The sequence below is a fragment of the Convolutriloba macropyga genome, chromosome 7, assembly GCF_964194025.1.
Source record: "Convolutriloba macropyga chromosome 7, txConMacr16.3, whole genome shotgun sequence".
In the NCBI taxonomy this organism is placed as follows: Eukaryota; Metazoa; Xenacoelomorpha; order Acoela; family Convolutidae; genus Convolutriloba; species Convolutriloba macropyga.
In genome coordinates, this window is record NC_134474.1 from 10304705 (window position 1) to 10331742 (window position 27038).

General features: G+C 35.3%; 1 protein-coding gene across 1 annotated transcript in view; it reads right to left on the reverse strand.

Moving 5' to 3' along the window:
* The window catches only part of LOC142342935 (voltage-dependent calcium channel subunit alpha-2/delta-3-like), a 42562-nt gene that overhangs the window by 4495 nt on the left and 11029 nt on the right, over window positions 1-27038 (reverse strand). Inside the window, exons 2-7 of the mRNA XM_075394615.1 lie at window positions 15649-15730; window positions 12446-12556; window positions 9767-9826; window positions 6882-7068; window positions 4577-4708; window positions 2683-2894 (exon numbers count right to left, since the gene is read on the reverse strand). Of these exons, the coding sequence (XP_075250730.1) occupies window positions 2683-2894; window positions 4577-4708; window positions 6882-7068; window positions 9767-9826; window positions 12446-12556; window positions 15649-15730 (784 nt within the window). The remainder of the gene's footprint in view (window positions 1-2682; window positions 2895-4576; window positions 4709-6881; window positions 7069-9766; window positions 9827-12445; window positions 12557-15648; window positions 15731-27038) is intronic.

Sequence of the window (27038 nt, forward strand, 5' to 3'; positions counted from 1 at the left end):
ACACACACATACAAACACAAACGCACGCAGACACACACACACACAAACACAATCAAACACACACACACGCACACACACACACTTATATATATAGTCAAACACACAAACGCGCACTCACACAGACAAACGCACGGACACACACAGGAAATTACAATCACGAAACACACATATAAACAAACGCAAACGCACGCAGACACACAAACAAATACAATCACACAAACACAGATATAAACAAACGCAGACACACAAACACACACACAAACACAAACTTACAAACACACACACACACACACAAACACACACGCACAAACAAACAAACAAGCAAACACACACGCGCACAAACAAGAACAGACGCACACGCACACGCATGCAGAAACACAATCACACACAAATACATGCGCACACACAAACGCACACAGACACAACTAAACGCAAACAAAAAAACGCACGCAGGCACGAACACACACACACAAAAACACAATCACACACACAAACGCACATACACACATACACACACACGATCAAACACACAGACACACACACACAAGTACGCACACACACAAACGCACGGTCACACACATACACAGACATAAACGCACACAGAAAAAACAAACAAACACAATCACACACACACAAACACACGCAGACACACACACAAACAAAATCACACAAAAACACATACACAAACGCACGGACGCGCACACATAAACACACATACACGCACACAAAAACAAACACACACAGACAAACACACACACACACAAAAACAAACAATCAAACACAGACACAAACACACACGAACACAAACACATACGCACTCACACACAATGACACACACACATACACAGACACAAACAGACGAACACACATACACAAACAATCACAAACACACATGCACACACCAACACACACACAAACAAAAACACACACACACGAACACACACACATACTAACACAATTGCACGCAGACACACACACACACACTAACACAATCACACACACAGAGAGACATACACATACACACACAAACGCGCGCACACACACACATACACACAAACGCACTGCAACCCTCAAGCAAACACAATCACACACACACACACATTTAAAGAAACGCACACACACAAGCTAACACAATAACGCACAAACACACGCTCAAACAAACAAACAAACAAACAAACAAACAAACAAACAATCACACACAAACACAAACAAACACAAAAGCACACGCACACGCATGCAGAAACACAATCACACACACATACATACACAAACAAACGCATGCAAACACGAATACAAAAACACACAAACACAATCACACACATACAAACGCACACACACACACATACACACACAATCAAACACAAAAACACACACATACACGCGCATGCGCACACACAAACGCACGGATACACACACAAATACACAAACAAAAACGCGCACAGACACAAACAAACAATCACAATCACACACACACAAACGCACGCAGACACATACACACAAACAAAATCACACACAAACACATACACAAACGCACGGACACACATAACCACAAACACACATACACATACAAAAACAAACACACACAGACAAACACACACACACAAAAACAAACAATCAAACACAGACACAAACACACACACACACACACACAAAAACACATACGCACACACACACACAATCACACACAGAGATACACAAACGCACGCACACACACAAACAAACACAATCAAACACACACACAAGCACGCATACACACAAGCAAAACAAACAAACAAACAAACAAACACACACACACAAGCAAACACACACACAAACAAACTCATACACAAACACACACACACAGAGACACAAACGCACACACAAACACAATCACACACACACACTCACACAAATACACATACACACATATACACACACAAGCACACACTCACACACACACACAGACACACACGCACACACTCACACACACACACACACACACACACACACACACACACACACACACAGAGAGAGAGAGAGAGAGAGAGAGAGAGAGAGAGACACAAACGCACGCACACACACAAACAAACACAATCAAACACACACACACAAGCACGCATGCACACAAGCAAACAAACAAACAAACAAACAAACAAACAAACAAACAAACAAACACACACAAACAAAAACACACGCACACACACAAACACAATCACACACACACAAATACACAAGCAAACACACATACACACACAAACTCATACACAAACACACACACACACACACACACACACACACAGACACACACGCACACACGCACACACAAACACAGTCACACACACACACACTCACACAAATACACATACACACATATACACACACAAACACACACTCACACACACACACACACACACACACACACACACACACAGACCCACACGCACACACAAACACACACACGCACACTCTCTCTCTCTCTCTCTCACACACACACATACACACAAACACACACTTACACACACACATTTACACGCACACACAGACACAGACACACACAAACACACACAAACACACACACACACACACACACACACACACACACACTTACACACACACATTTACACGCACACACACACACATACACACACACCAACACACATAAACACACACACACACATGCATTATAGTGAGACGTGAACTAACAGTGATGATGTTGAAGAAGTCGTCATCCAGCAGAGTCTCAATAATGTGTTCAATCGCATTCCTCGCCACAAACTCCCTGCTCCCTGTCATACTCCCACTTGTATCCAGCAGAATCACAACATCCTTGGGGGAGTGGGATGCCTGCAGGTACCAAGACCTGTCTCTCGCATCGAAGTTGTCTATCTTTCCATCCCCATTGTCCCAGTTTACACCTGCCATTATTAACAATTTCACATTACGCCGCGAAAATTATGTTTTCGTCGAGCAAATTTCGCGAGCAACTTTGGCTCTGTTTTCGGCGGTTTCTTTCTACAAAGTGCCAACAGTTTTCAAAGAGCCAACAATAAAACAGTTTTCTTGAGTAAATTTTCTCAAATTTTTCACCGAGTTTTCCACAAAATCTGTTAACAATGTGTCAAATAGGCATAAATGAAACCATTTCTCGTTTCTAAGTAATTTCATAAAGACCCTCGCATTATTAATTCTCAGATTATGAATTCAATTTACAAAATAGCACTTATCGATGAAAAAATTGAAAAAATTTGTTTGTAAATCGGATGACATAGTAAAAATTTGATACAGTTTGAGAGATCATTTTTTTGCCAATTGAAGTCGGTGCCTCTAATATCTTCATGAACTCTAATATGTCCGAGTTCCGGTAAAAGCGCACAATTGTGTTATAATGTTTTCCATTACAAGCGTGTACGTGAACAAATCAGCTCTGATCCTGTGATTTTTATCTGGCAGTCTTTATGTTTTTGGTTCTTTTCACATATTTTCTGGCATCTTTCGGATAAATCTTCATGTTTTTGTACCAGTCCAGCTTTTGCGCATGCAAGCTTTCGTTTTTGTTTTTCCCATTGCGTAATTATTTCCCATTTTACCCCGTTTGCCTTAAAATGAAGTTGAGGACTGACATTTTTGTCACTTTTTTGTACTTCAAAAAGTGAAATTAGCTTTAAACTTTCTTCCACGTCAATTTTTATAACAAAAACTCAAAATATCACAAAGACGCAAAATCTTCCCACTACCTTGGTTGCCCGAACTTGGTAAGGCCGTAGAACGGCACCGTATAAGTCTTTGATCAAAACCGTACGAAGACCTTGTTAAGTTTTCTACGGGCCGTAGTAAGGCAGTACTAAGATTTCTAAGGTACCGTACTAAGGCCGTACCATGATTAATATGATGCCGTACTAAGGCCTAAAACTGAAAACGTTTTTCTGTTTGATTAATGACATGAACTGCAAAAGATGTCATTAGACTTCCAAATTTCGGCCTTAGAAGAGGCGTAACAGATTTTTGCAATTTCGAACGGTTTCGAGGTAAATTTTTTGACCATCAGGCCTACCTGCAGAGTAAATTAAATTTCGAAAACATTACCTTAGAAAAATTACAAAACTTGATACGGCTTTATACGGCACCGTACTAAGTTTTGTAATTTTTCAGAGATCTAAAAAGTTATACCCAGTGCCATAAAGTGATGAAAAAGTGAATTGTATGAGATAAGCGTTAGATTTCAAATCGATTTTAGCAACTGAGAATTTACAAATTGGTAATTACATCAATTGGCTACGGTGCCGCAGAAAACTTATTACGGCCTTAAACGGTGCCGTACGAAGTTTTGTAAGTTTTCTACGGCACGGTATAAGTCTTAGTAAGTTCTCAAATATTCGTCTAAGGTGGTCAACCTGGGTAGCATTGACATAGCTAGATTTTGGAGGGCAACATTTCAGGCATTTTGCAAATGCGTTTTTTGAGTTTTCAGGTGTTAGTTAACCAAATCTGATGTTTTATTCGCCCAATGGCAGAAACAGTTAGCCATTCCTATAACCAGTTAATTTTCAACCAACTCAAATAATAGTCACAGGTCAAAGATGATATTGTTGATTATAACCTGGATAGTTTCTGAAGAACCCAGTGGAACTGGCAAAGTACTGCCAGGTGAGAGTTTTGTCCTTGTGGTGGTTGTCTTCAAACACTTTGTTCAAGGTCTCAGTCATATAAATTCCATTAACAACCGCAGGATCTGAAACAAATAGTTTATTGAAAAAAAGTACAAATTACTGGCAAATGTCCGAAAAGACAAATTATCAATAAATTTTGCGTTTTGTGGAAACGAAAACAAATTTGAGCACCTTTTGACAGAATTTTATTAGTAATTACTTGAGACCAATTTCAAAGACCTAAATATTCTTGTGAACAGTGCTATGGGTGTTTTCAAAAACACTAAATTTCTTCTTAATCCACAATTATTATTGAGAGGAACATTTCTGATATTAATCATCCATTAGGCTTTCTTTCATTTTGATAACTAGATAATGTATCCGTAGGAAAGAGAGGGGTAATTTTAAACAAATTTGAAATAAATTGATACTTTCAACTCTAATCTCAAAACATGGGCCGTGAAAAAGTCCGACAAAATCCAGTATGCCTACTCAATTTTTCGGATATTTGCCAAAGAATGCGAAATCGTCTCAATTTGACTTCATAATTGAAAAAGTGTGTAAAATTTCCTCAACTTCCTATTATGCCGTTAAAGAAAATTGAAGTCCGAGAAATTTCATCAAAAGAAGTTGCAATAAATGTAATTTTTGCAAAAAGGAACCTGATTTTTGCTGCCTCTTGCAAATCATCTGTCTGCGAACCAGATGCAAAATATGCAACAGATAAAAGTAACAACACTCAACAAGAAGCAGCCACTTTTTTTAAAAAAAAAAACTACTGACTTTAGAGACAAAATTGTGAGGAAATGAGATACAATAAACTGAATTGATTGATATTTGCGCTTCAAAAAAGACTCATGCCACTGGTTTTATACAGATATAAATTTCTCTTTCTCGCAAATTTTTGATCATCATAAGTATTACAATTTATAATATTAGAGAAGCAAGTCATAACAAGTAGTTGATACTAAGGAGCAAGGTCAATAACTAAATGTTTCACGGGAGTCAAAAATTATCGTGTTCTTGTTTTAAACTTTCTGTATGATTAATCTTTCCAATTATCTTTCCACATCCAGCGCAGAGTTAATTGATAAGCAAAATGAAAAGTTATGATTCAATCTGACACGAGCAACTTTCTAGCAAAAAATATTTTTATCTTGTCTGACTCAATAGGATGTTTACAAAAAATAAATTCTGATGCTTCTCATAGTAGAGAAGTTCTTGCTGAGCGTTCTATCTTACAAAAGCTTTCTCGACAAAAAACTGGAATCAATGAGAAATAACTAATATTGACTGGGCAACGTTATACCAATGGAACTTAGGAAAATTTTGGCCCGTAAGCCACAATTTTTCTCTCCGACAATTGACACTCGATGAATCGATGCCATAAAATAATGAAAAATCAAACGGTACTTCTAAACGAGCGATTAATGATTTATCACATAAGGCAAAAGAACAACTCCGAGGTATAGCTCATTAAAACAAAATACACCTTCCCACTTTATCTCTGAACCTGATATTGTGGGACCTTTATCAACCCAAAATTTTTTGCAATACCACATGAAAATGCTCCATCAAAGATCTTTATTATTGGATCAAATCACGAAATGCTGTGACAACTTTTTCAATGCTCGAACAAGAGTGACTTGCCAGAAAGGTATTAATTTTTTTCTTGCTTACTTGGTAAATGCTCAACTGCTATTTCGTGGAAACGAGTGAAATCACGTCAATATTTTTCATTTTTTGTGTAACTTGTAATTGCTCACGATGAATATTAGTTTCTAAAATCGTGGGGAAAAAAATGACGAAAAAAAGCACGAATTTTGTCGCTACACTTAACGGATAAACGTAACCCACTTCTACGATTTTGAGCATATAACTGGCCTGAAACAGTACTGCTCGATTTTTTTACTAATTATTTGAGACTCATTTCAATGACTTAATTGTTTTTGTGAATGATGATATGGGTAATGGCAAAACCGCAAATTGTGTTTTTATTCCACATTTAGTAAAGGGAGAGACAGTTTTGAATTTTTTTTTGGTCTAATTGACACCTTTGTAGTTTTTAATTAATGCATTTGTGGACAAAGGTGTCGTGCTGAAATGAGATACGCAGAAAGGAGTGACAAATTTGAGTATGTTTACTTGAAAAATCCGACCTTTGCCACGTAAGGATTTTAATTTGATGTATTGATGTTCGCCATTCAAAATGATTTCAGATGATTCTCTTACCACTGAATACCATATCTGAGGTACCTTTTTTGTATATATTGAGGGGTACTTGTAGGGTGCTGAGTGTCCAGTTGATGGGGGTGGACTGGAACATGTCAGATGACTCGTCGAACACCATCTCTTTATGGTCAGGCTTCAATTTCTTTACAAGTGTACCGTTCTCTAGCATCGTGTCGTACTTGTTCAGGAAGTTGGCATTGTAGTAGTCAAACTGAACAAAAAATAGTAGTGTATTTAGGATACTAAACGCCGCAAAGGTCTCAGGCTCGGGTCATGGTGTCAACGCAAAAAATCGCTGAAAAGATTTGCGGTTAATGCGGTGAAAAAATGACAGAATTGGTGTTGTTAGCGTTGAATGTGACGAATGCTGTGAAGAAAAAATTGAAGTAAAATGGCAGAAAAGACTCAAAGATCTTGAAAAAGTCATCAAGAAATTTGTACTATAATCAAATGAAGGTCCAAAAAGTTCAGTCTCCCATTTAAAAGAAATACAAATAATGATCTTAAAAAAGTAATCAAGAGAATGCTGCGGAAATAAAGGGATAAAAACCTTTTAAAAAATAAAGAATAGGCCTCAATTTAAAAAAATTTTATCAAATTTCTTGACGAATTATTTTCAAAAATACGTGATAGAAACGATTTGTAACCAATAATTCTCCTTTGTATTTCTTTGGAAAACTGACAAAAACATCAATATTCTCTAAAAATCTGGATATTTGCTGTTTGTGCCCCCCCCCAACTTAGTGGGCACCCCCAATATTTGCACCCCCAGACGCACGTGTCAAAATTTTACATAGTGATTCACTTTGTAATGACACGCGCTCTGTAACTAGGGGGCACATAACGTACTGGGGGCCCAACAGGAAATGATCCGTAAATCCTTATAAAAATACAAAAACGCTAAAGCAGAAGAAGTTGCCTCTTGAAGACTGAATTTTTCTCGGAGTTAAAAAAATTTCTACACGCCTTAACCTTAGTGTATTGTACGAAATTAAATCAGCAGAAACAAATTGCTGGCAAAAAATGGAGTAAAAAACTGCACGAGGGCAAAAAAATCTCACTGTTCGCTAAAATTTCACTCCAATCATTCTAGCTCTTTTTAGGAAGGCGATATGAACGAAGCAAGGTATCTATCTCCCTTCTCCTCATTTTTCAAATTTAATCAATTATTTTTTTGCAAAAACATTTTTTAATTCCAGACTTGCCGTATCATTTGTTTGCTCCATTGAGTAAAAAATCAGAAAAGAAAGACAAGAAGAGATTGGAAAAAACTTGACTTAGCCAAAGCTAACACCTCACTTACATAATTCAATTCCTTGTTGTTTCATAAAAACCGTATTAATTTCAACATGGCCGAGAAACGAGGAACCTTTTTCCAAAAAAATCCAATTTAAGCACCCCAACAACTGTCCTTCATGCGCATTGTTATTCTGTATCTGTCCAGTGGTTGGCTACCCATAAGTAAAAAAAACATACTAGCTAAAAATTAAAGACTTGCAAAAGTAAGTCATCAAAATTGTTTCAATGGTTTCAGGGAAATTGGCCTAATATATTCAAATGTTTCATTTCATTAACAAAAACCATAGAAAATTCAGCTGCAACAATTCAGGACAGATATGAAAATCCGTAAAAGAGCAAACAAAAAGCAGAATATTGAAAAAATGAAAATAGACAGAAATAAAACAAATAATCAATTTACTCAACCTATTCTTACCCAAATACGAAACGCGCCATCGAAATAAATGACCCTCGTAGCATTACCCCTTTATAGTGGCAAATTCAATTTGTCGCTTACCTTTATTGGTGCAAATACAAGCATTTGCTTGCCACGATTGAAACTTTGCCAGAAAAATCATAAGAAAAGATCGTTTTGATCGGTATTTTTAGGGAAAAAACGGTCAAAGTCCTGATATTGTTTAACCTGCTTCAGCGCTTTTGATCGTCTTTTGGACAAAAGAAGTGGGAGTCTTTGAGCGCTGTTTTACAAATATTTTTTCATGAAACCACTTTTGATCAGTTTTTAAACCTGAAAAAAAAATTTTGAGCGTTTTTTATACAGGAAAAACTGTTTCTGAGCGTTTTTAAATGTAAAAAATGAACGGTTTTAAATAATGATTTTTAGGAAATAAACATTATTGAGCGTTATTTTTAGGAGATGACCGTTTTTGAGCCTTTTTTAAATATAAGGAATGGCCGTTTCCGACCGTATTTCTTATTTTATATTTGGGGAAGGAACGCTTCTTAGCGTTAACCTACAAGTATTAAAAAATCACATTTTGACATACTTTTTTTGAGCCACCTCACCTATTGCAACATGCATAAAATTTTCTTACGAACAAGCAGTAGCTTAAATATCTCCGGTTTAAAATCAAAGTCAGTGCAAAAAAAAGTCTTGCACTGTAGCTTTATGCACTCTTTTTATATCAAGCACAGTAGCTTTACAATTCATTTGGTTAGCCGTTGACTGGGTTGAAAAACTTACGGAACTTTACACAGAGAGCTTTCAAATCTGGCAACAAAGAAGTTATTTTTTTTCTTGGACCAGCTAGATCAATCTCAAAATAACTTAACCTCAGAGTAACTTAATCTGAACTCCTTTTAATTTCATCACCCTAACACTTGTAATGATGATTGCGGACCTTGAATTGCGTTGATTCAATCACAAAACGGTCAAAATTCTTCCAAAACAGTTTTGTTCTAGAAAAAAGTCAGAACGGCAGTCTCCGATACAAAACGTTTAAAAACGGCAGTCTCCTAAAGAAACGATCAAAAATGTTTTTTCCTAAATTTACCGCTCAAAAACGGTCACTTCCCACAATAGTTTGACCGTTTTTACTCGGTCTTGTCAACTGGGGAATGTTTTTGGAAAAAAATAGTACCTATAACTCTTGAGGTACTGGTCAACTTACTTCTAAGTCCTTGTCGAAGGTGTGATTGACATTTTGCTGCTCTGTGTTCCTCACGATATTCTGAAACATACGCACTTCGTCATTTACATTGTGTTGAAATACGAAGGAAGGAGGTTACACAATATCCCATACAATTTCAAGAACAGCTGTGAAAACCATGAATATTGTGCTGTTACGCTGTAAAATTACGTCGCGGTAAAATAACGTCGGGGTAAAATAACGTCACGGTTAATCGGAAAACTGGCTAAACTTGCCAATAGGTTCACCTCACTTCAAACAACTGTTTACGGCTGTCAATATTTTCTTAAAATCAAGTAAGACTATTTCAGTATGCTGTGAAAAAAAAGAATATCAACGCTAGTCATGGCAATTAAGGTTGAAGTCGCCAACCGGGTCGAGATGTGAGCGGGTGTAAGCGGAAATTTTCCTGAGAAAGCTGAATGTGATGAATGAGCTAAAAATATGTAAGTTATAATTGCAATGTGTTGACAGTATAATTTTAGGCTCTCAATGTGCTGAATAAAAATATCTTCAGCACTTGTCAACACATTTCGTACAAAAATTTTAGCACCTTTTCTTAACACATCTTTTAAATAATTTCAGCACTTCCAAAACAGCTCCCAAATTCAACACTTTAAGCAAGTTCTTTACCAAAATTCAGCACATTTCTTGCGAATAGTCAGCACATCTTTAAAGACATTGCTTGCACATATTCAACACTTCAAATTTGCAGCAAAATTTTTACATAATTTCAGCACAGAAAAAAAAGAGAAGTTCGGCGCCTTCAGTATATTCCATACATAAACTCAGCACATTTTTTTCAATTAATTACAATTTTCAACAAATTCCTTATATAAAATTGGCCTTACATATATCCAGCCTTTCAGAAAACGAGAGAATTTCAGCGCTTTCAGCAAAATCCTTACTTAAAAGTTTTACGTGCAATTTTTTTGCTCCCTATCGCTTAAAACGTAGTCAGCGTGTTCGGTCCTTCATCTTTTGCAATTCTGTAGAGCCATTAATCAATCAAAAATCTGAGTTGTTTTTTAAAATGGTAATTAATATTTTTGAAAAACAGAACAGCTGAAAAGCGTCACACTTTCTCCTTATCTAACTGAATGAAGTCATCTATACTTAAGCTACCTAGTCGGAGTGCTCTAGTGCAATGCTACTTAATCTTGCTCCGACGCTGCTTCTGTATGTGCAGGAGCAGAAAAACACTCAAAAAGTTTTTCCCAATTGTCTAAGGAAAACGTGAAAATGCGTAAGAAAAGTGCTGAAATTACTGAAAATTATGACAAAAGGCGGTGACCGTAGCTGAAAGTGCTGAAATTATGTAAGAAATGTGTTTAAAAGTCAGCACTTTAAGAGGATAATTATGTAAGAATCATCAGCAGAAAAAAATTTTCTTTCAGCGGCTGTCAGCGCCCCAGTCGATTTCGAATGGTTATCTTGCAAGATTCTGGCAGATTCTGCCAGAATCTTGCAAGATTATGCATAAGCTTGCAAGATTTCTGCCAGAATCTTGCAAGATAACCATTCATTCTGCCAGAAACTTGCAAGATAACCCTTTTTCTGCCAGAATCTTGCAAGAAAACCATTTTTCTGCCAGAATCTTGCAAGATAATCATTTCTCTGTCAGAATCCTCTAATACATCCACTTTTTGCACAAGATCCTCCAAGATGAATTGATTAATGCGAGTAATTCTGACAGCAAGAGATTTGCCCGAAAGTTCTTCTAAAGTCCTTCGAAGCTCAAAAAAAAAGCAAGCCGTGAATAATCACATTTTTTGTGCATTGGCAAGAAAACTTAAGCGCAAGTAGCAGAATTAAAAGAAAGGAAGCTCTTTAAGATGCAAATAATAATATCACATAATTTTTTCATCAGAAAAGGTAATATAGACGTGTAGTTTTGTAAATCTTAATAAAGTTTAAAAAAAAAACAATTTTTAATAGTAATTTATTTTGTGTTAACAGTTCTCAAAGGCAGATTTTAATTTGTTTTCTTCAGATAATTCATTTTTCCAGATTCAAAATCTAATTTAATTTTATTATTTTTCTTAAAAAACACGCAACTGAATCTTAAGCAAATTTCTGGTCAAAATGAAATGTGTTGCTTGAATGGGAGCCAATAAGAGGACAGCTCGACCGGAACGAAATTGCAAGAATCTTGCAAGATAACCATTTTTCTGGCAGATCTTGCAAGATAACTATTTTTCTGGCAGATCTTGCAAGATAGACAGTTTTTGCAAGATTCTGGCAGAATCTTGCAAGATAATCATCTGGTCTCGACTGGGGCGCTTTCTTACATAATTTTCAGCGGAAACCTGGACCCGTATCAACTCCCACCCCTAGTCGAGACCAGATGTTTATCTTTCAAGAGCTTGCAGGATGCTTGCAAAAATGGTTACCTAACAAGACGGTGGCTATTTTGCAAGATATTCCTGATGCATACGAATAAATTTGATAGCGTCGATTAGCGATGAAAATGAGACGGAAACAAATCTCAGCTGAGATTGAAAATCTTCCGAAAAAGTTATAAAAGTGCATTCAAAAGCACTCAACGCTTAAAAACGTAATTTTTAACACAATTCATCTTAGTTATTGCAATAACTTCAGGTGAAATTTTGACTCGGGTCTGATATTTTTGGAAATTAAAACAAGTAGTTGTTAGGGTACCTTTATGGCTCCTATTTTGGCCCCCAGCATGACCTCCATCTTAGATGCGAATGAGGTAACCAGTTTCAGACCATCCCTTTTTGTCACTTCCGGCTGACCATCCCTCAGAATCTGAATAACAAACAGAAATCAACAAACATCTCAGTTTTTTAAGGTGAGATTTTATTTGTTGAGATGCAATGACTTTTAAAGTCTCCGAAATATGGAACCAGAAATATACATACATACAACAAGGACACACCAAAAAGCTTAATAGCTAATCGAGCGGGTGCCCTGCAAACTCTACATAAGACCTTATTAAGTTTTTGAATCAAATTATGCATTCGATATAAAGGGAACTTCTTTGATACTGCTTCATTGTATGTATAATGCAGTTAGTTGAACCCAAATACTTATGTACTGTTTGAACTTGTTTTATATGTTTTTGAACTTGTTTTGATTCGCTAAAACAGCCGACAGCCAAATAGAATAAACATTTATTTTAAAATGTTGATAGTTCAACGACGATCTGGTTTTCTCTGCTCTGAACCTCCAAATTAATTAGAGTTTCATGCATATCGTGTTAACGTGTCAATTTAGTGATTTTCGGATTCTTTCCTGTCTGTTCCCCCTCCCAGAGCTTTGTGGGTTATATTATTAGCACACCCAACAGCACGTGCTATATTTCTATATAATATGATTCGTGTGATGTAATGAATGTTACGTGCTCTGTAACTCGGGTATGCACAACGTACTGCTTGGGGAAGGAAAAGGCAAAAAAGAAGAAATTTCGAAAATTGCACTTTCAAGAATATTTTTAGGCATGCTCTATTGAAAAAAAATGATTAGCACTTTTGACTTTGTGCAAGGTCAAAAATTTTCACAATTTTGGGCTCAACCGATTTGAAAAACAACAACCCAACTTCAAAGACATTGCATTGCTCAGCGAAGAAAACTAAATGAGAGATTGACACAGGTTTTTTAGAGCTCTAATCGTTGAAATCAATTTTGGGCCTTCCGTTTATTTTTATAGCTTTTTTAAAGCAAAAACATAGCAAGAATAACTGTACATTAGTCAGTGTTGATTGAAAAAAAAAGAGAGAGCAACCGCCACTAGCGGAAAAGGTTTGCTAAATAACTATGTCGGTAAAACATCTACGGTCATTTTTGGCATTACGTTTCAACCTATATTGAATACAAAATGAATTCTGCAGTAAGAAATTGTGGAATAGGGTTCAAAATTTGAGCTCGTGTAAATCAAATTCAGGGTCTTTCCCATTATAGCCCCCTCCCCCGTTTAGTGGTCATATAACCTTTAGCTCCCCTCCCCTCCCCACCCCCCCCCCCCCCCAAATCATGGTAATTATACCATAATGGGGGCTATAACTTCATGGGAGGGCTATGATGGGAAAGACCCCAAATTCAAACGGAATCTCGAACCACCATATTTAAAAATCATTTTTTAGTTAACAATGCTGCAGTGCTTTGTTATCGGGAAAACTTCGGTGGCATCTGGAAAATTACAAGTTGATCTCCGACAATTTTGCCTTTTGCAATCATTTGTTGCCAAAAAATCAAAGATGTCATTAACTTTTTTCTCACTTTTATTTGGGAAAATCTCAACCGGCATTTATCAACTCAAAGAACTCACACTTGTCCATACTCAATTTTTCGGTTTTTTAAAGGAAAAAAATCGGATATTTTGAAAACTTTGGGTCTCTTTGTAATTTTGTCTATACCAGATCGACATGTCGTAACAAGTTGGCAAACAGTGAAAAAACAAATTGGTTTAACCATCCTTTTTGTTTAAGAGGAGGAAACACGAGAGAAATTTGACATAAATATTCATAATTTCACAACTATTTTAACACCCTAAAGAACAACATGCTTACGAAGGAGCCTGAATCACGATTAAAAGACATAATTATTTTAATAGGTAGCTCTTTTGAACCATAGTGTATCTCTGCGAGTGATAAAAACTCAATTGAAAATCATAACCTTTTTTCTGGTATTTTCAAGACACTTTAAAAGAAATTAAATAAAATTAATATTAATATTCACCATATAAACGTTTTCATTACAAATTTTCGGTCTCATTTCAAGCAAAAGACTATAATAAAACTATCGCAATTAATTTGTGTCATCTCTTTTCTCATATCGATAAGCAGTTAGTTTAAGAAAATAGAAAGAAAACAACTTCTTCGGTTTCCAATTTGTTTTTATCTTTATACAGCATATAGGACTACTACGTTTTAATAAAACAGGAACGCGCTCAAGATTGAAGACGTCAAAAGCCTGTAGCATCAGAAATTAAAATTGACGAGGGTCCTATATACCTGGCCAGAGCTAAAACGCAAGGAGCTCTCGGCTATTTAAAACTTTAAAACGGCAAATACTAATGTGCGTGTTTTAACAGGGTTATACCTGACCCCGCAGAAGTTATTTTGAAAATCTGGCTCAGCATCTTGAACTGGTACGCAGTTCCCGGCAATGTAAACACCAGACGTTCTCAGTGACTTTGTTCTTAAAACGCGCATCTGCAATTTTAAAATTCCGAAAGCCTGCAATGCTTGAAGTTTAATTGCCAGAAGTTGACTTCCATAAACTTTTACCATTTAGAAATTCACAAGTTGCCTGGACTGTTTTAAGCAAGAAAACGTGGCCAATAGTGCAGAATCCACTTCTGGCTTAACATCTCGGATCACTACTGGTCTCGATAAACGCCAGAAGTTGTCAAGCAGAGTCACCTATACTTGAATCACAAACGTTCAAGGTTTAAACAGCTTGCTCTCTGCATTGCGACATGCAATGCCAGCCTTCAAACTCGCAATTTTGTGTTTCAATCAAAGTTAGGATTTATTCTGTCCCCCAGTTAGTTTTTATGACCCCCAGTTACAAATTATGTGTTGTTAAATAGCACGTTACTATTTAAAAATAATGCACGTGAGCCTGGCGGGTCATTAAACATATATTCCCACTAAGCTGGGGAGGGGGAACAGAATAGATCCCAAAAGACTTTGTTACGTGACTGCCAGATTTTCTCGGTGACTTTATCTTAGTCACGTAAATTGTACTTAATTATAGCCTGCTTTGAACTGTAAAAAACTTTTTCTCAAATTATCATGCTGGATTAGAAAATGATTTCGCAACTTTTGATGATGGTAATTGTAACCGACAATCCAATCCGACTAATAATCAAATGAAGTGATGAGTAACAAACGTACCTGTGTGAGTTCCTCTGAGTTAATGAGGAGTCCAATGTTGGTGTTGAACTGGTCCTTAAGTAGCCCCGCGTATTTTATCATGCTAAAACACAACATATTTTTAACATTTGAGTACAAAACCCGGACCTAAGTCAATTCGAGTATTTGGCCAGTCTTATTACAAATCTCATTTCATTACTGATTCAGAGCTATGATCGATCTTGAGGGTAATTTTCACCCACTTCACGGGGTATTTAAACACTGATACCAAATGATACCAAATGATACCAAAGTGTGCTAGAGCACCCCGAGTCAACGTATCGATCCAGGTGTTTCTGTGTAGTTTTTAGCCGTTTTTCAGCCGTTTCAGCTCGTTTTGACTTTGCCGGATTTAACATAAATTCGAGTATCGCTTTTACTCTTACAAAACATGACATGTCTGAATCCAAGTCTTCCTTGTAATTACTTCTCTGGTTAAAATGCCTGACATGATGTCAAGACCTAAAATATTCAGTCAATTTATTTTAAATCCGGCAAAGTCGAAAACGGGCTGAAACGGCTGAAAAACGGCTAAAAACTACACAGAAACACCTGGATTGATACATTGTGACTCGGGGTGCTCTAGCACACGTTGGTATCATTTAGTATCGGTATTGAAAGACCCCGTAAAGTGGGAGAAAATTACCCTCAAAATCGTGGCACGTAACAAAAACTTTTGAAATTTGAAATTTTCATTCAAAATTTTTTGAAAAGCTCGCTTTGATTTGGAAATCTACTTGCAAGCGCTATCGAAGTTTTGGCTGAGACTTTTCTAACTTGTAATTTTTGTAATTAAATTGGCCACTACTGAAAAAAAGGACTTCAAGTTTAGTCCAAGAACAACATCAAACATATACACGTATACAACTATCATTACAGAAAATTATCACTTTTAATTCCAAGTGTAATGAAATCTAATAAAAAACCCAAATCGTTTTCAGAAATTTAGTACATATAAAGAACAGCATAATCTAACTTTGATTTTAAAAAATCTTGCCAAGACTTTTGGGTTCAAAAAGTACATACATATATACATAAATACACACACACGCACACAATTATATATTGTTTGCTCGAATGATGCGATCGTAAGAACAAGGTATTTGATCAGGAATCAGTACAACAACAAATTTTGATATGATTTTGATATAATTCCTGGTAAAAAAGTCAATCGTTCAACCCAGCTAAACTATATTTCGTTTTGCAAGCAATCAGGTCTTTCATCAAAATCCTATCAACACAAATTAAATTTCATCGGCATGAATTAGCTGATCAAGCAACTCAGGCTTTTTCAAAAATATCATGACTCTAGTCAGACCTAATCATGAGAATATGAAAACAAATTCGTCTCAAGTAGTGTTACCAATGTTGAATTGAGATCCTTAGAAGGGCATTCATTTTTCATGGATTAGTAAGAGTGTTTTATTTTACAATGTTAATACAAGGGCGATGATGTTTCGGATTGGGTTCTGCTAACACATTTTTCTTGGCTGCACTTGAAGTAATGGTTAAGTGACTCTGCTTGAAGTCACAGAGAACTTCTGGCGTTTATCGAGAAGCGCAGAAGTCAAAATTTTGAAGTGACTTCTGCAGAGTCACTTAACAATGCTTAAAACACGAAACGCGCATGTTTTAAAATGACGAAAGTCAACGAGATTCAACTTCTGGCTAAGTAGCAACTTGTGACATTTTAACTTCTGGCACTGCAGACTTTCGGTATTTTAAAATGTGCACGTGAGTTTATTAACAAACATTATCATAAATGCGAATGAGAATGCTGCTAGTATGATTTTGACAACCTAGGAGAAGTCTGACCATTCTTCGTATTAAGGCTATTAATTGGAAATTAAAACTATCTTTTTAAGTAACTTGTACTATCCCTAAAATTCGAAATAAATCCAGGTAAAATTACGCAATGGCATCTGGACCAAATTGGATGTTCTTGAATGTCATTCTTCTTAAATGTAAATGAAAATAAAGCTCTTTAGCTATACATCGATGTATAGCTAAGGAGCTTAATTTTTATTTACATTTAAGAAGAATGACATTCAAGAACATCCAATTTGGTGCAGATTCACATGCACGATTTTCGAAAATTTCGTTCAACCATACTGTATTGTGTGCAAGGCTGTGCAGAGAACGTGCAGTCTGTAATTACATCGTAGCAGAGGAAGAACAGGCTGTTATTACAAGAGTTTTCAGAAGTCAACCGCCTCTTTTGTCTGGATTAAATACAAACAGTCTTAACGAACGCTTGTATTATTGGAACATCATGTAACAGAACTGTTTGTTATTGGGATGAAATGTTTCAGTGCTGAAATGCTCTGAGACCAAGTCTCTAAATGTCAACAGATATGTTGCCACACAAACCTTGTGAACAGCGCTCGTCTTAAAATGTGACGGCGACGTATTAAATTAACTTTTTTGGTTTATGTTGAGTAAAGTTTCGAGACTGCCGTCTTATTGGGTGATTTTCCGGTGAGTTTTCCGGGTGAGTTTTCTTATTGGGTTGTCAGGGGGCTCTAGCAAAAACCATGGTTGCATTGTTCCAGATTACGGCTATGGCGACTGGCTAGTTTTGTTTTATTGAGAGCATTTCTTATAAAGGTACCAAATTTAATTTAAAAAGGACCGGCTTTTTGAAAAATTTGGAAACGATTTTCAGAACAATTTTGCTTGACTTGAATCTCAAAAGCAGATGACCAAAAAAACTTAAAAAGTGTTAAAGGGCCGTATTTCCTGTAATGTATGTGTTTAGTTTGTTTTTTTTTAAAAAAAAACTTGATCTCGGGTCATTTAAAAAAGTCATATATGTTTGCTATAAACACAGTTTTAAATTTTAACACGGGATTTTAATTTTGGTTTGATGATATAGCATACAAAAGTTGATGCTCACTAGGACTGTTTTCTAAGCGGCACAGGGGTCAATAATTCATTATATCGGATAGCAAATAAGCGGATTTTCAACAAACACCGACCAAAGCAATTCAGACCAAAGCATTTCTGTAGGTGTACACTAGAGAATAGAATCACAGTCACAATAGATTTTTCAGCACTTTAAGTGCAAAATCTTTCTGATCGTAAATTACTTACTTTAACTCTATAAATCAAAGCAAGATTTTATTATTTTCCATAAATATGAGTTAGTTTAATTATACTTTAAAGGCTAACGAAACTATAGTTCGGCAGTGAATAGCGTTGCCGAACTGAAATTCTATTAATATCCAAATCTTATTAATTATTTAAATATCTTATCTTTGTTTCTACTGAACATAGAAAAACATCAAAACAAATTAGTTACTGTCTCAACTTGCGTGCAAAAGTTTTTGCAGCCAATATATACGTAGTATTTCTTGGTCTGTGTTGAACTTTATTTTTGGCGTGACTCAAAAAGGGTTCTGCGCAAACACACCTGTCTTTCACTATTGACAATTAATCATCTTTGGCAACCAAAATAGAAAGGTATGTAGGTATATGAAATATATTATGTTATGACAATATCCTTTTTCATTAAGCACGAGAAAAAAAACTTATCTTTTCATGGGGAACTATTTTTCATTAATCACTGCTTAAATGAATTCAAAGCTCTTTCCAAATTGTTCACAACCATTTACTTTGAAATAACCAAATTCTTCTTTTACTAAATAATGAAAGCAACCTACAAACTTAAGATATAAACAATATAAAATATATTTTCGTCAGCTATGCTAACATGATTTGGTATTCTTCATGTAAAAACTGTTAAGTGAAATCCAATGTGAAAACTGAGATTTTGAACTATTTAAATTGTGAAGATATTAAAAGCGTTCAAAAATAATGAAAAAAAGTACAGATGGTAGAATTTAAGTTAACTTGTATCTGCTAGCAAAACCCGAAGTGAAAAACAAGGAATAAAACCAATCGCAAAAGATTATGTTCAGATCTTTTTCCATTTACATAAACGGAGTCTTCCACACAAGAATTGCCCTGTTAGCGAACGAACACAAATACTCAAGTGTCCCCTCATCGAAGAAAAAAGATGAAAAACGCATCATCCTTCTTTTCAATTAAAAACTTTAACTACAGCTTGAAAAAGAACAACCTTGCACTCTAATTCTTATCTTTTTGGCCACCATTCGAATTCTGGAATATTGGTAGCTACATTTCTGGCTGGTATACCTGTTGTTTTTTCTAGGCTGCAATTTGATTTTTCCTGGACATCAGAAAACCAAGTCCATAACTTTTCATCTCGATCTTGAACTCTAAATTTTGTCTGATTTTCACATGGCTGCTCGTCTTACTATAGTTAGTCCCGTAAAAATGCAACTCAAGTGAACATTTGAAAACTCGCCACACGCAAATGAACAACGAAATGCTGATCTTTGTATGGAATTTCCTCTGCACTGGTGTCAAATAATAAAACTTTGAAACTAAAACGCTTCGAAGACACGGAGGCCTTAAATAATGTACTTAGTAAAACGCAAAAATATTATCGATAACTCACTTTAGTACATGAAAAAAACTGCCCTTGGAGACCCCAAGAACAAACAACTCGGAATTAATCTGCTGTTAGATTATTATTGATTGTTGTTGATTAAATTTTTTTTTGCCGAGCAACTGCGCAAATAATTTTTGATCATCCCAAATATTGTTACAATAAAACAATTAATATAAAAAATTAAAATAAAAAAATTATAGCAAATTTCAGGATGAGGTGTGCGACCCAAGCCAGCTTTGATTAAGCTTTGCGTCGCGCACAAGGGGTACCTGGACATCCAGACCAAAATTTGTTGTAATCAGACCAAATTATTTCGCCCATGGGGGTGTACCACAGCCACTTGGGTTGCGCTCTGAGCAGAATTTTAAGACTCTGGTTGGGTTTCTGATGATAGCATATAGATTCTGCCCAACTAGGCGTAGTTCTGCCTGACTTTGTGGAAGCGTCACGGTTTACCTTTTGTCCGCGACCCTGGTAGATCTAATCAGAGATGGCTTGGGTCGCTCACCTCTTTTTTTGTATATTCGTTGAACATTGTTTGTCTTTTGTCTTCTGTTAGATCATGAGTGATACTGGTGCGCTGTTCTTCATGCTAGAATTTTGAGGAAAAAACAACCTAATGTACATTTTGCATACGATAAGCTTGAGATATATATTTTGCTTGAGATATAACTTTTCAGTATATACGTGACTAGAGAAATAAAACCTTGAGGAACAAGTAAGAACGTGAGAACGAGCTATAAGATATGCCAAATATGCGAGAGTTCAAGACGATTTGTTGTTATGGTTAGCACTCTAGGCTTGCAAGTGAGAGATGCTGGTTCGAAAACAGTACGTTTCCAGTTTAACAATAGTAGCTGCGGCTTTGAACCCCTAACACTCACAACAGTTCATTATGTGAAAAAATGCAGAAACCGTCCATAACCAGATTTCAGAGAAGATTATATCTTCCAGAGAAGATTTTGAAAACAGTGTTCCCGGACCTGTATGTCATAAAAATTCATTAATGAGTCATAGAATTTCTATTATGATTTTTACTATGACCAGAGTTCTGATCATGGCACTTTTTAGACATTTCATAGAAAAATTCATAGTAAAAGTCTGAATTTTTATGAACAAAATGATTTTTTCTGTGTATTTATTCTGAACATTATGACCTTTTCCTCTGCATTTATTCTGAACATTATGACTTTTCCTTTGAATTTGCTCTTATAAGTCTGACAAAAAACTTGAACATCATGAAAAGAACAAACAAAAGAAATATTTATCCTATAGTTGTCTACGGTGATCATCGCACAATGTCACCTCATATTTGGTCTTCAATTTTTTCGTATTAATTGGCTTTCGAAGACCTATTTCCTAGCAAGGATAATAATTGCCTTAATTAAGTGTCCAATTAGACAATCTTAATCATTATAAGTTCTTCAGTTTTTTTTTTCATTCGCTGACCGATTGAAGCTATCAACTTCTCTTACAATCATTCGCTTGTTTAAAAATTGCTTAAAAATCGCGGGGAAAAATCAATCCATTTTTTGTTTTGTTTCATTTCTCCAATTCAACCGTTCAGTTCTCTTACTATCATTACCTGAAACAATCACTTAAAACAGAGACTCCAAATGGGAAGTTCCAAAAAGATCAATTGAGCTCCTATGGTAGACTGCAATTTTGATGTCAAACTAACCGTTAGTGTATAGCAGAATTATGAACGATCAATATACATTGGAAATGAGTTTTTTTTTGTGTTAAACTTCAGTCAAAAACATATTTGTCACAACAGTATTTGTGTCAACGAAACTGAAAATGTTACGCCTGTCTACATTTTCTCTCCCCCCATCAACCCCCTCCCCCCCCCCCCCATCATTCTTTCTACTGAAAGACGATTATAGTCAGTTCATTTGTAATTTGATCAAAAGTTTCCAGAAAAATAGAATTTTGTGATTACTCCGGAGGCATTTAGCTAATTGAGTTTTGCCAACAGCATCGAAGCATAAAATAAAGAAAGGTTCTATTTAATAGCTTTACATTTCTTGTTTTCATGAAGCTTGTTTATTTTTCATTCATTAGTAACAAATCACTCTTCGTGTGGCAATTTCATTTTAAAAGCTGCATAAATGTAAGATGACATTAGCGTCATAAAACTTAACAAACGAAGTGAGTAAAAGTGTTCACGCGTTAAGAAAATGCTGAACAGGAAATCAATACTTATGTTCATGAATATTTATGAATTTGTTCAAGCTATTTGCAGATGAAAATGAGTTGAAAACAAGAAATCCTGACTTCATAAAACAGTCTAATAATTCTCATCTAATTCAAAGCTTTTTGTTAGTTTCTCTCTATCGTAAACATTTATGAAACAGTAGATTAGAAAAAGTTGTAAATTCCTTCGTTCAAACAAAATATGGGGGGAAATAAATCGCTTTTCAAAAGAAATAATTAAGCAAAAGGTTAAACTGCGAAGAAAACACGAACACAAAAAAATTAAGCATCCGCTCAAATTAACGCTCCTTTTCCATTAAGGTAAAAACATATACGTTAATAAAATTCATTGCAACAATAATTTTTTTGTGAAAGCAGCATTTTGCTTTGCCAGCATTATGAAACAACAAGTTTGAAGCATTTCTGTATAAGATAGGATCACAAACAACAAACAAAGTTCTTTTGGAAAGAATTTTCAGAAGTTAACGTCAAAAAAACGTTATGAGTTCAAAATTTTATAAAATTCTTGTATGATGCTTCTTTTGACCGATTTTTCTTAATGCTGTTGCATCACTTATTAGAAAATTACAATTGGTCCATATTTAGAGCGTGTAATAATTGTTACGACCCCACTTAAGGCGGGTGGAACTACATGCTCAACTGAGCATTTTTGTTCAGTCAGCTTTGGTCGATTGATAGGTTCTACTTCATTTCACCCCTATTCATTTAACCCCCTATCATTTAACCCCGATTTATTCACCCCTCTATCATTTAACCCCTCTATCATTTCACCCCTCTATCATTTCATCTCGCCAATTAGCAGTCGACATTAAAGCATGTTTAGTCATAATTAAGTGGATAAACTAATCCTACGTTAGGATGTGATAGTTTCATATCAAGTCCCACGGGCCGCTGAGGCATGGCCGTGGCCTGCGAGGCATGGCCAAATGAATATATTGCTAATTTATTATTCCTTATTTTATAAAGATTTATATCGGGGTGAAATGATAGGGGGGTTAAGAGATAGAGGGGTTAAAAAATACAGGGGTGATTAAATCGGGGTTAAATGATAGGGGGTTAAATAAATAGGGGTGAAAAAGCGGGATACCGATTGATATACTTAGTTAAAATTATACGAGTGAGAAAGCCCATTGAGCTTTGGGTATTTGACTGAGAATTTATCGACATTTTTCGATTTTAAACCTTTTCCAGGAGCTATCGAACTTTAACTTTCTGTGAAAGTCGGGCTGATAATAATAGTGTTTTTGTTCAAACTAAAAAGTTGGAATAGCGTTGCTAAATTTTTGTCAAAATTCTTTGGCTAAAATTGTGGCTGAGCGTTTCTAGCTTTTTTTCATGAAAAGGTTGCCAACTTTGGTTTTTTTCTAGCTAATTCTGTCCAATATTGCCAAAAAAAGTAGAGACTTGAAAACAACTGACACATTTTTTGTCATCTCGAATGAGGCCTATTTTAATTCTGCTTCCAAAATCGTTTTCTGGAATTAAAAAATTGCTTGTTTTTTGCTAATTTCAATCGGTTTTTATGCAAAAGGAATCATTTTAGGTATATTTTTGTACAAAAAAATATTCATTTTTCATATTTGCGTAACTGTTGATGATCAATTGAGCTGCTGTTGGTCAGGGCAAGGATTTTGAAGTTTGTGTTTGGATTGTATTTTGGGATTTTTCCTGCTGCAAGACTAGTTCTAAGATCTGTTCACACTTTTCCGATTTTTTTATGTCGATGAAACAAAAAATTGTAGCGGTAAGGTAGGTAATACAAATTAGGGGTATTAAGCAACAATTTTTAATAGAGCTATTCATCAGCTTTTAGTGCTTCTATGATTTTTTTATAAAAATTTCTTATGAAAATTTTTATGAAAATTGACAAATTGTGGATTCAGCCAATTTTCAGCTTTGCGGACCTCTTTTTCACTGTTTTTTGTCTAAAGTGAGACTGATACAGGTTCGCAAAGGGTGTTTTTATGCTTTTGTTTAAAACAACCAATGGAAAGCCAATGTCTCTTAACTTTATTCTATCATCTTCATTTAACAAAAAGAATTGAATTTTAGAGTTTTATTGGTATTTGTTGTTTTTGTTTGAAGTGTCTATAAGTCTCTTGAAACACAGGTCGAGTTAACGTTCCTATATGCCCAAAAACCAAGTTTTCAAATAATTTTTTTGTCAATTTTCTATAATTTTGCTCAAAAATTTCGATCTTTTCTTCGGCTTCTAGGAACCATTGACAGAAGACCGATTGAAAGAAATAATATGGATTATGTGGAAAATCTTCAGTTGGTAGCTAATATTGTTTTTAATTCAGAATTATTTGTTTCGTTGAATATCAGATTTTTGCTTGATCTTTGTTTTCCATTTTGTCTATTTTTGAAATGTCTGTTTAAATGTTGCAAATGGAATATTTTGATCAGTTAAATGTTTTTCTTTCTAATGAAATGAAAAAAATTAACTTCACTGTATTATGTTCAGTGCAAGATATGTCAGTCATTCTATCGAAATCCTTCAAACTTTGAATTTCAAAACATAAACATCTTTTTACGATTTTAAAGATTTTGGTGCTAGATTTGGTACAAAATTATGCAAAATCTGTATAAGCGGGGTGGAAACGATTTGTGCCTACGCAATTTACCGGGTCTCCTTATCAGTTATTACTATTGAGTGATACAGTCAATGAAAAAACAATATTTTGACTGCTTTGGAAAACATGAATAGGTGTTGCATGTTGGTAAAACAGTTATCTAACTTTGTGACGAAAAGCTAAAAAAGCAGATTTTTCAAAATGCTAAAGTTTACAAAAAACTATTATTGTTGGGTCATCCCATATCAAATCTGACACGGAAATGCAGAACTAGTTTTTGTGAGGGGGAACTAGATACTCAATTGGGTTTGTTTGTTCAGTCAATTTTGGCCGATCGATATAATAATCGAAGAGATTTGTGAGCGGTATCACGGGAAAGCCCGTCAATTTCGTCAATTTCGCTAAAAATATGTGCAAGTGTTAACGGTAGCGAGAATACATTTATATTTTATTGTAGAGGGGTGTTGCTGAATTGTTCGATCCGAGCTTTTGGCTACAATTTTTGCAAAATTCTTCAAAATTCAGGTTTTCTTGTCAAAATTGGGACAAAGTATGCTCATTTAACCCAATTTCTTTATCTTTGCGGGAGGTAGACATCTTAACACTGCAGTCATATTCTCCGTAAGCTCAAAATAGGAGCCAGTTGTACTCCTGTGGTCAGTAAAAGTCCTCTGGAAATAAAATTTTGGCATTTTTTTGCAAACTTGATCTCACCATGGATGCTTATCCAAAAAAATTTTTTTTTACATTTTAATGGGGCGCGGCTTTTTTTAATTCAATTCCAGATTTCTAGTTTTTTTTGTACAATTCATGGCAGATACAATTTGGAGGCGCAGCAACCAAATATTATAGTTTCAGTGTTACGTTCATGTTTTTTATCGTTTCGACCAATTCATTTCCTAAAAGTTTTGTGGGCTTCTTATTGAAATAGTTTCTATATTCGAATGACTTGGTCTCTCCCAATCAAAGATGCCACTGGCATTTTATGAAGCATGGGTGAACCCAGACAATGCTTTCAGTTGTTATCTAATGTCTCTCCTGACTTTGATTTTATTTATTTTTAACAAAAGGTAGGTGACATGTGGAAAATTGCCTCTAATTCATCTTACTTCTCCCAACTTCTGGTGCAGTCGCAGTAAAAAAGAAAAAACCCATTTCCTTTGAGTGATAACTTAATGTCTGTACTGATATTTTATTTAACAAATGGTCTCTTAGTTTTGATACAACTTTTTTCAGTTGTTTTTAAATTTTTTAAACAAAATTGCACATTTTATAAGTTCACTTTGTTTTCTTACCGAATTATCACATTATCGAGGGGTCCACTTAAAGTAAAGCAGAGATGGGAGAATCATGTCAGGTGCATCTGAATATATTAATTGTTTTTCTTGAATAGGTAAAGCTTTTGTGCTCAGACATTGTTCTCTCGCAGTATTTAGTGGACTTTTTCAATATTTTTGTCTTTTTCTCCGTTGTTGTAATACATATACACAACAATGATAGTTCACAGTTGCCTCCTCAGGACGTATTACCGAAGCTTTTTGTAAAAAAAAATTGTTTATAGCTATATGTTTTAATGAGTTTAAGATAACACTTTCAATAAAAATATTTTTTCAACTGCCTCGTTTTTGCTTTCATCTCTGTCACCATGTAATTCAAACCCACTGATAAAAAGTTTGAATTGTTTTGGTTAATTCAAAGATTTGTTCTTGGTTTTTTGTATGTTTTGACTGATGGCTTTGCCCATTTAATTTCATAATTTTTTTTTGAGATTTCTCTACTGTTCAATTTTTAGGTTTGTTTTTGTTGTCATTTCTACTTGACTTTTTATAAGGAAGAATTGTTATTGTTCAGTTGAGTAACAAGTGATGAATTACAGTTCCAGCAGATGACATAATATAATTATAGTGCCTTGAACACTGTGGTGTCGTGAAACTGTTTGTAAATTTTGGCTTCTGCTTCTAATTGTTGTTAATTTGTAATCTCGTGACTTAGGCTCATTAGTGACACACTCAATTGCTTTCCCGAAGTGCTGCAACCTATTCCATCTCTTTTTTGTTGAAATCTTATGTTTGTTATGAGTTTTGAAAATATTCGTTTTCAAA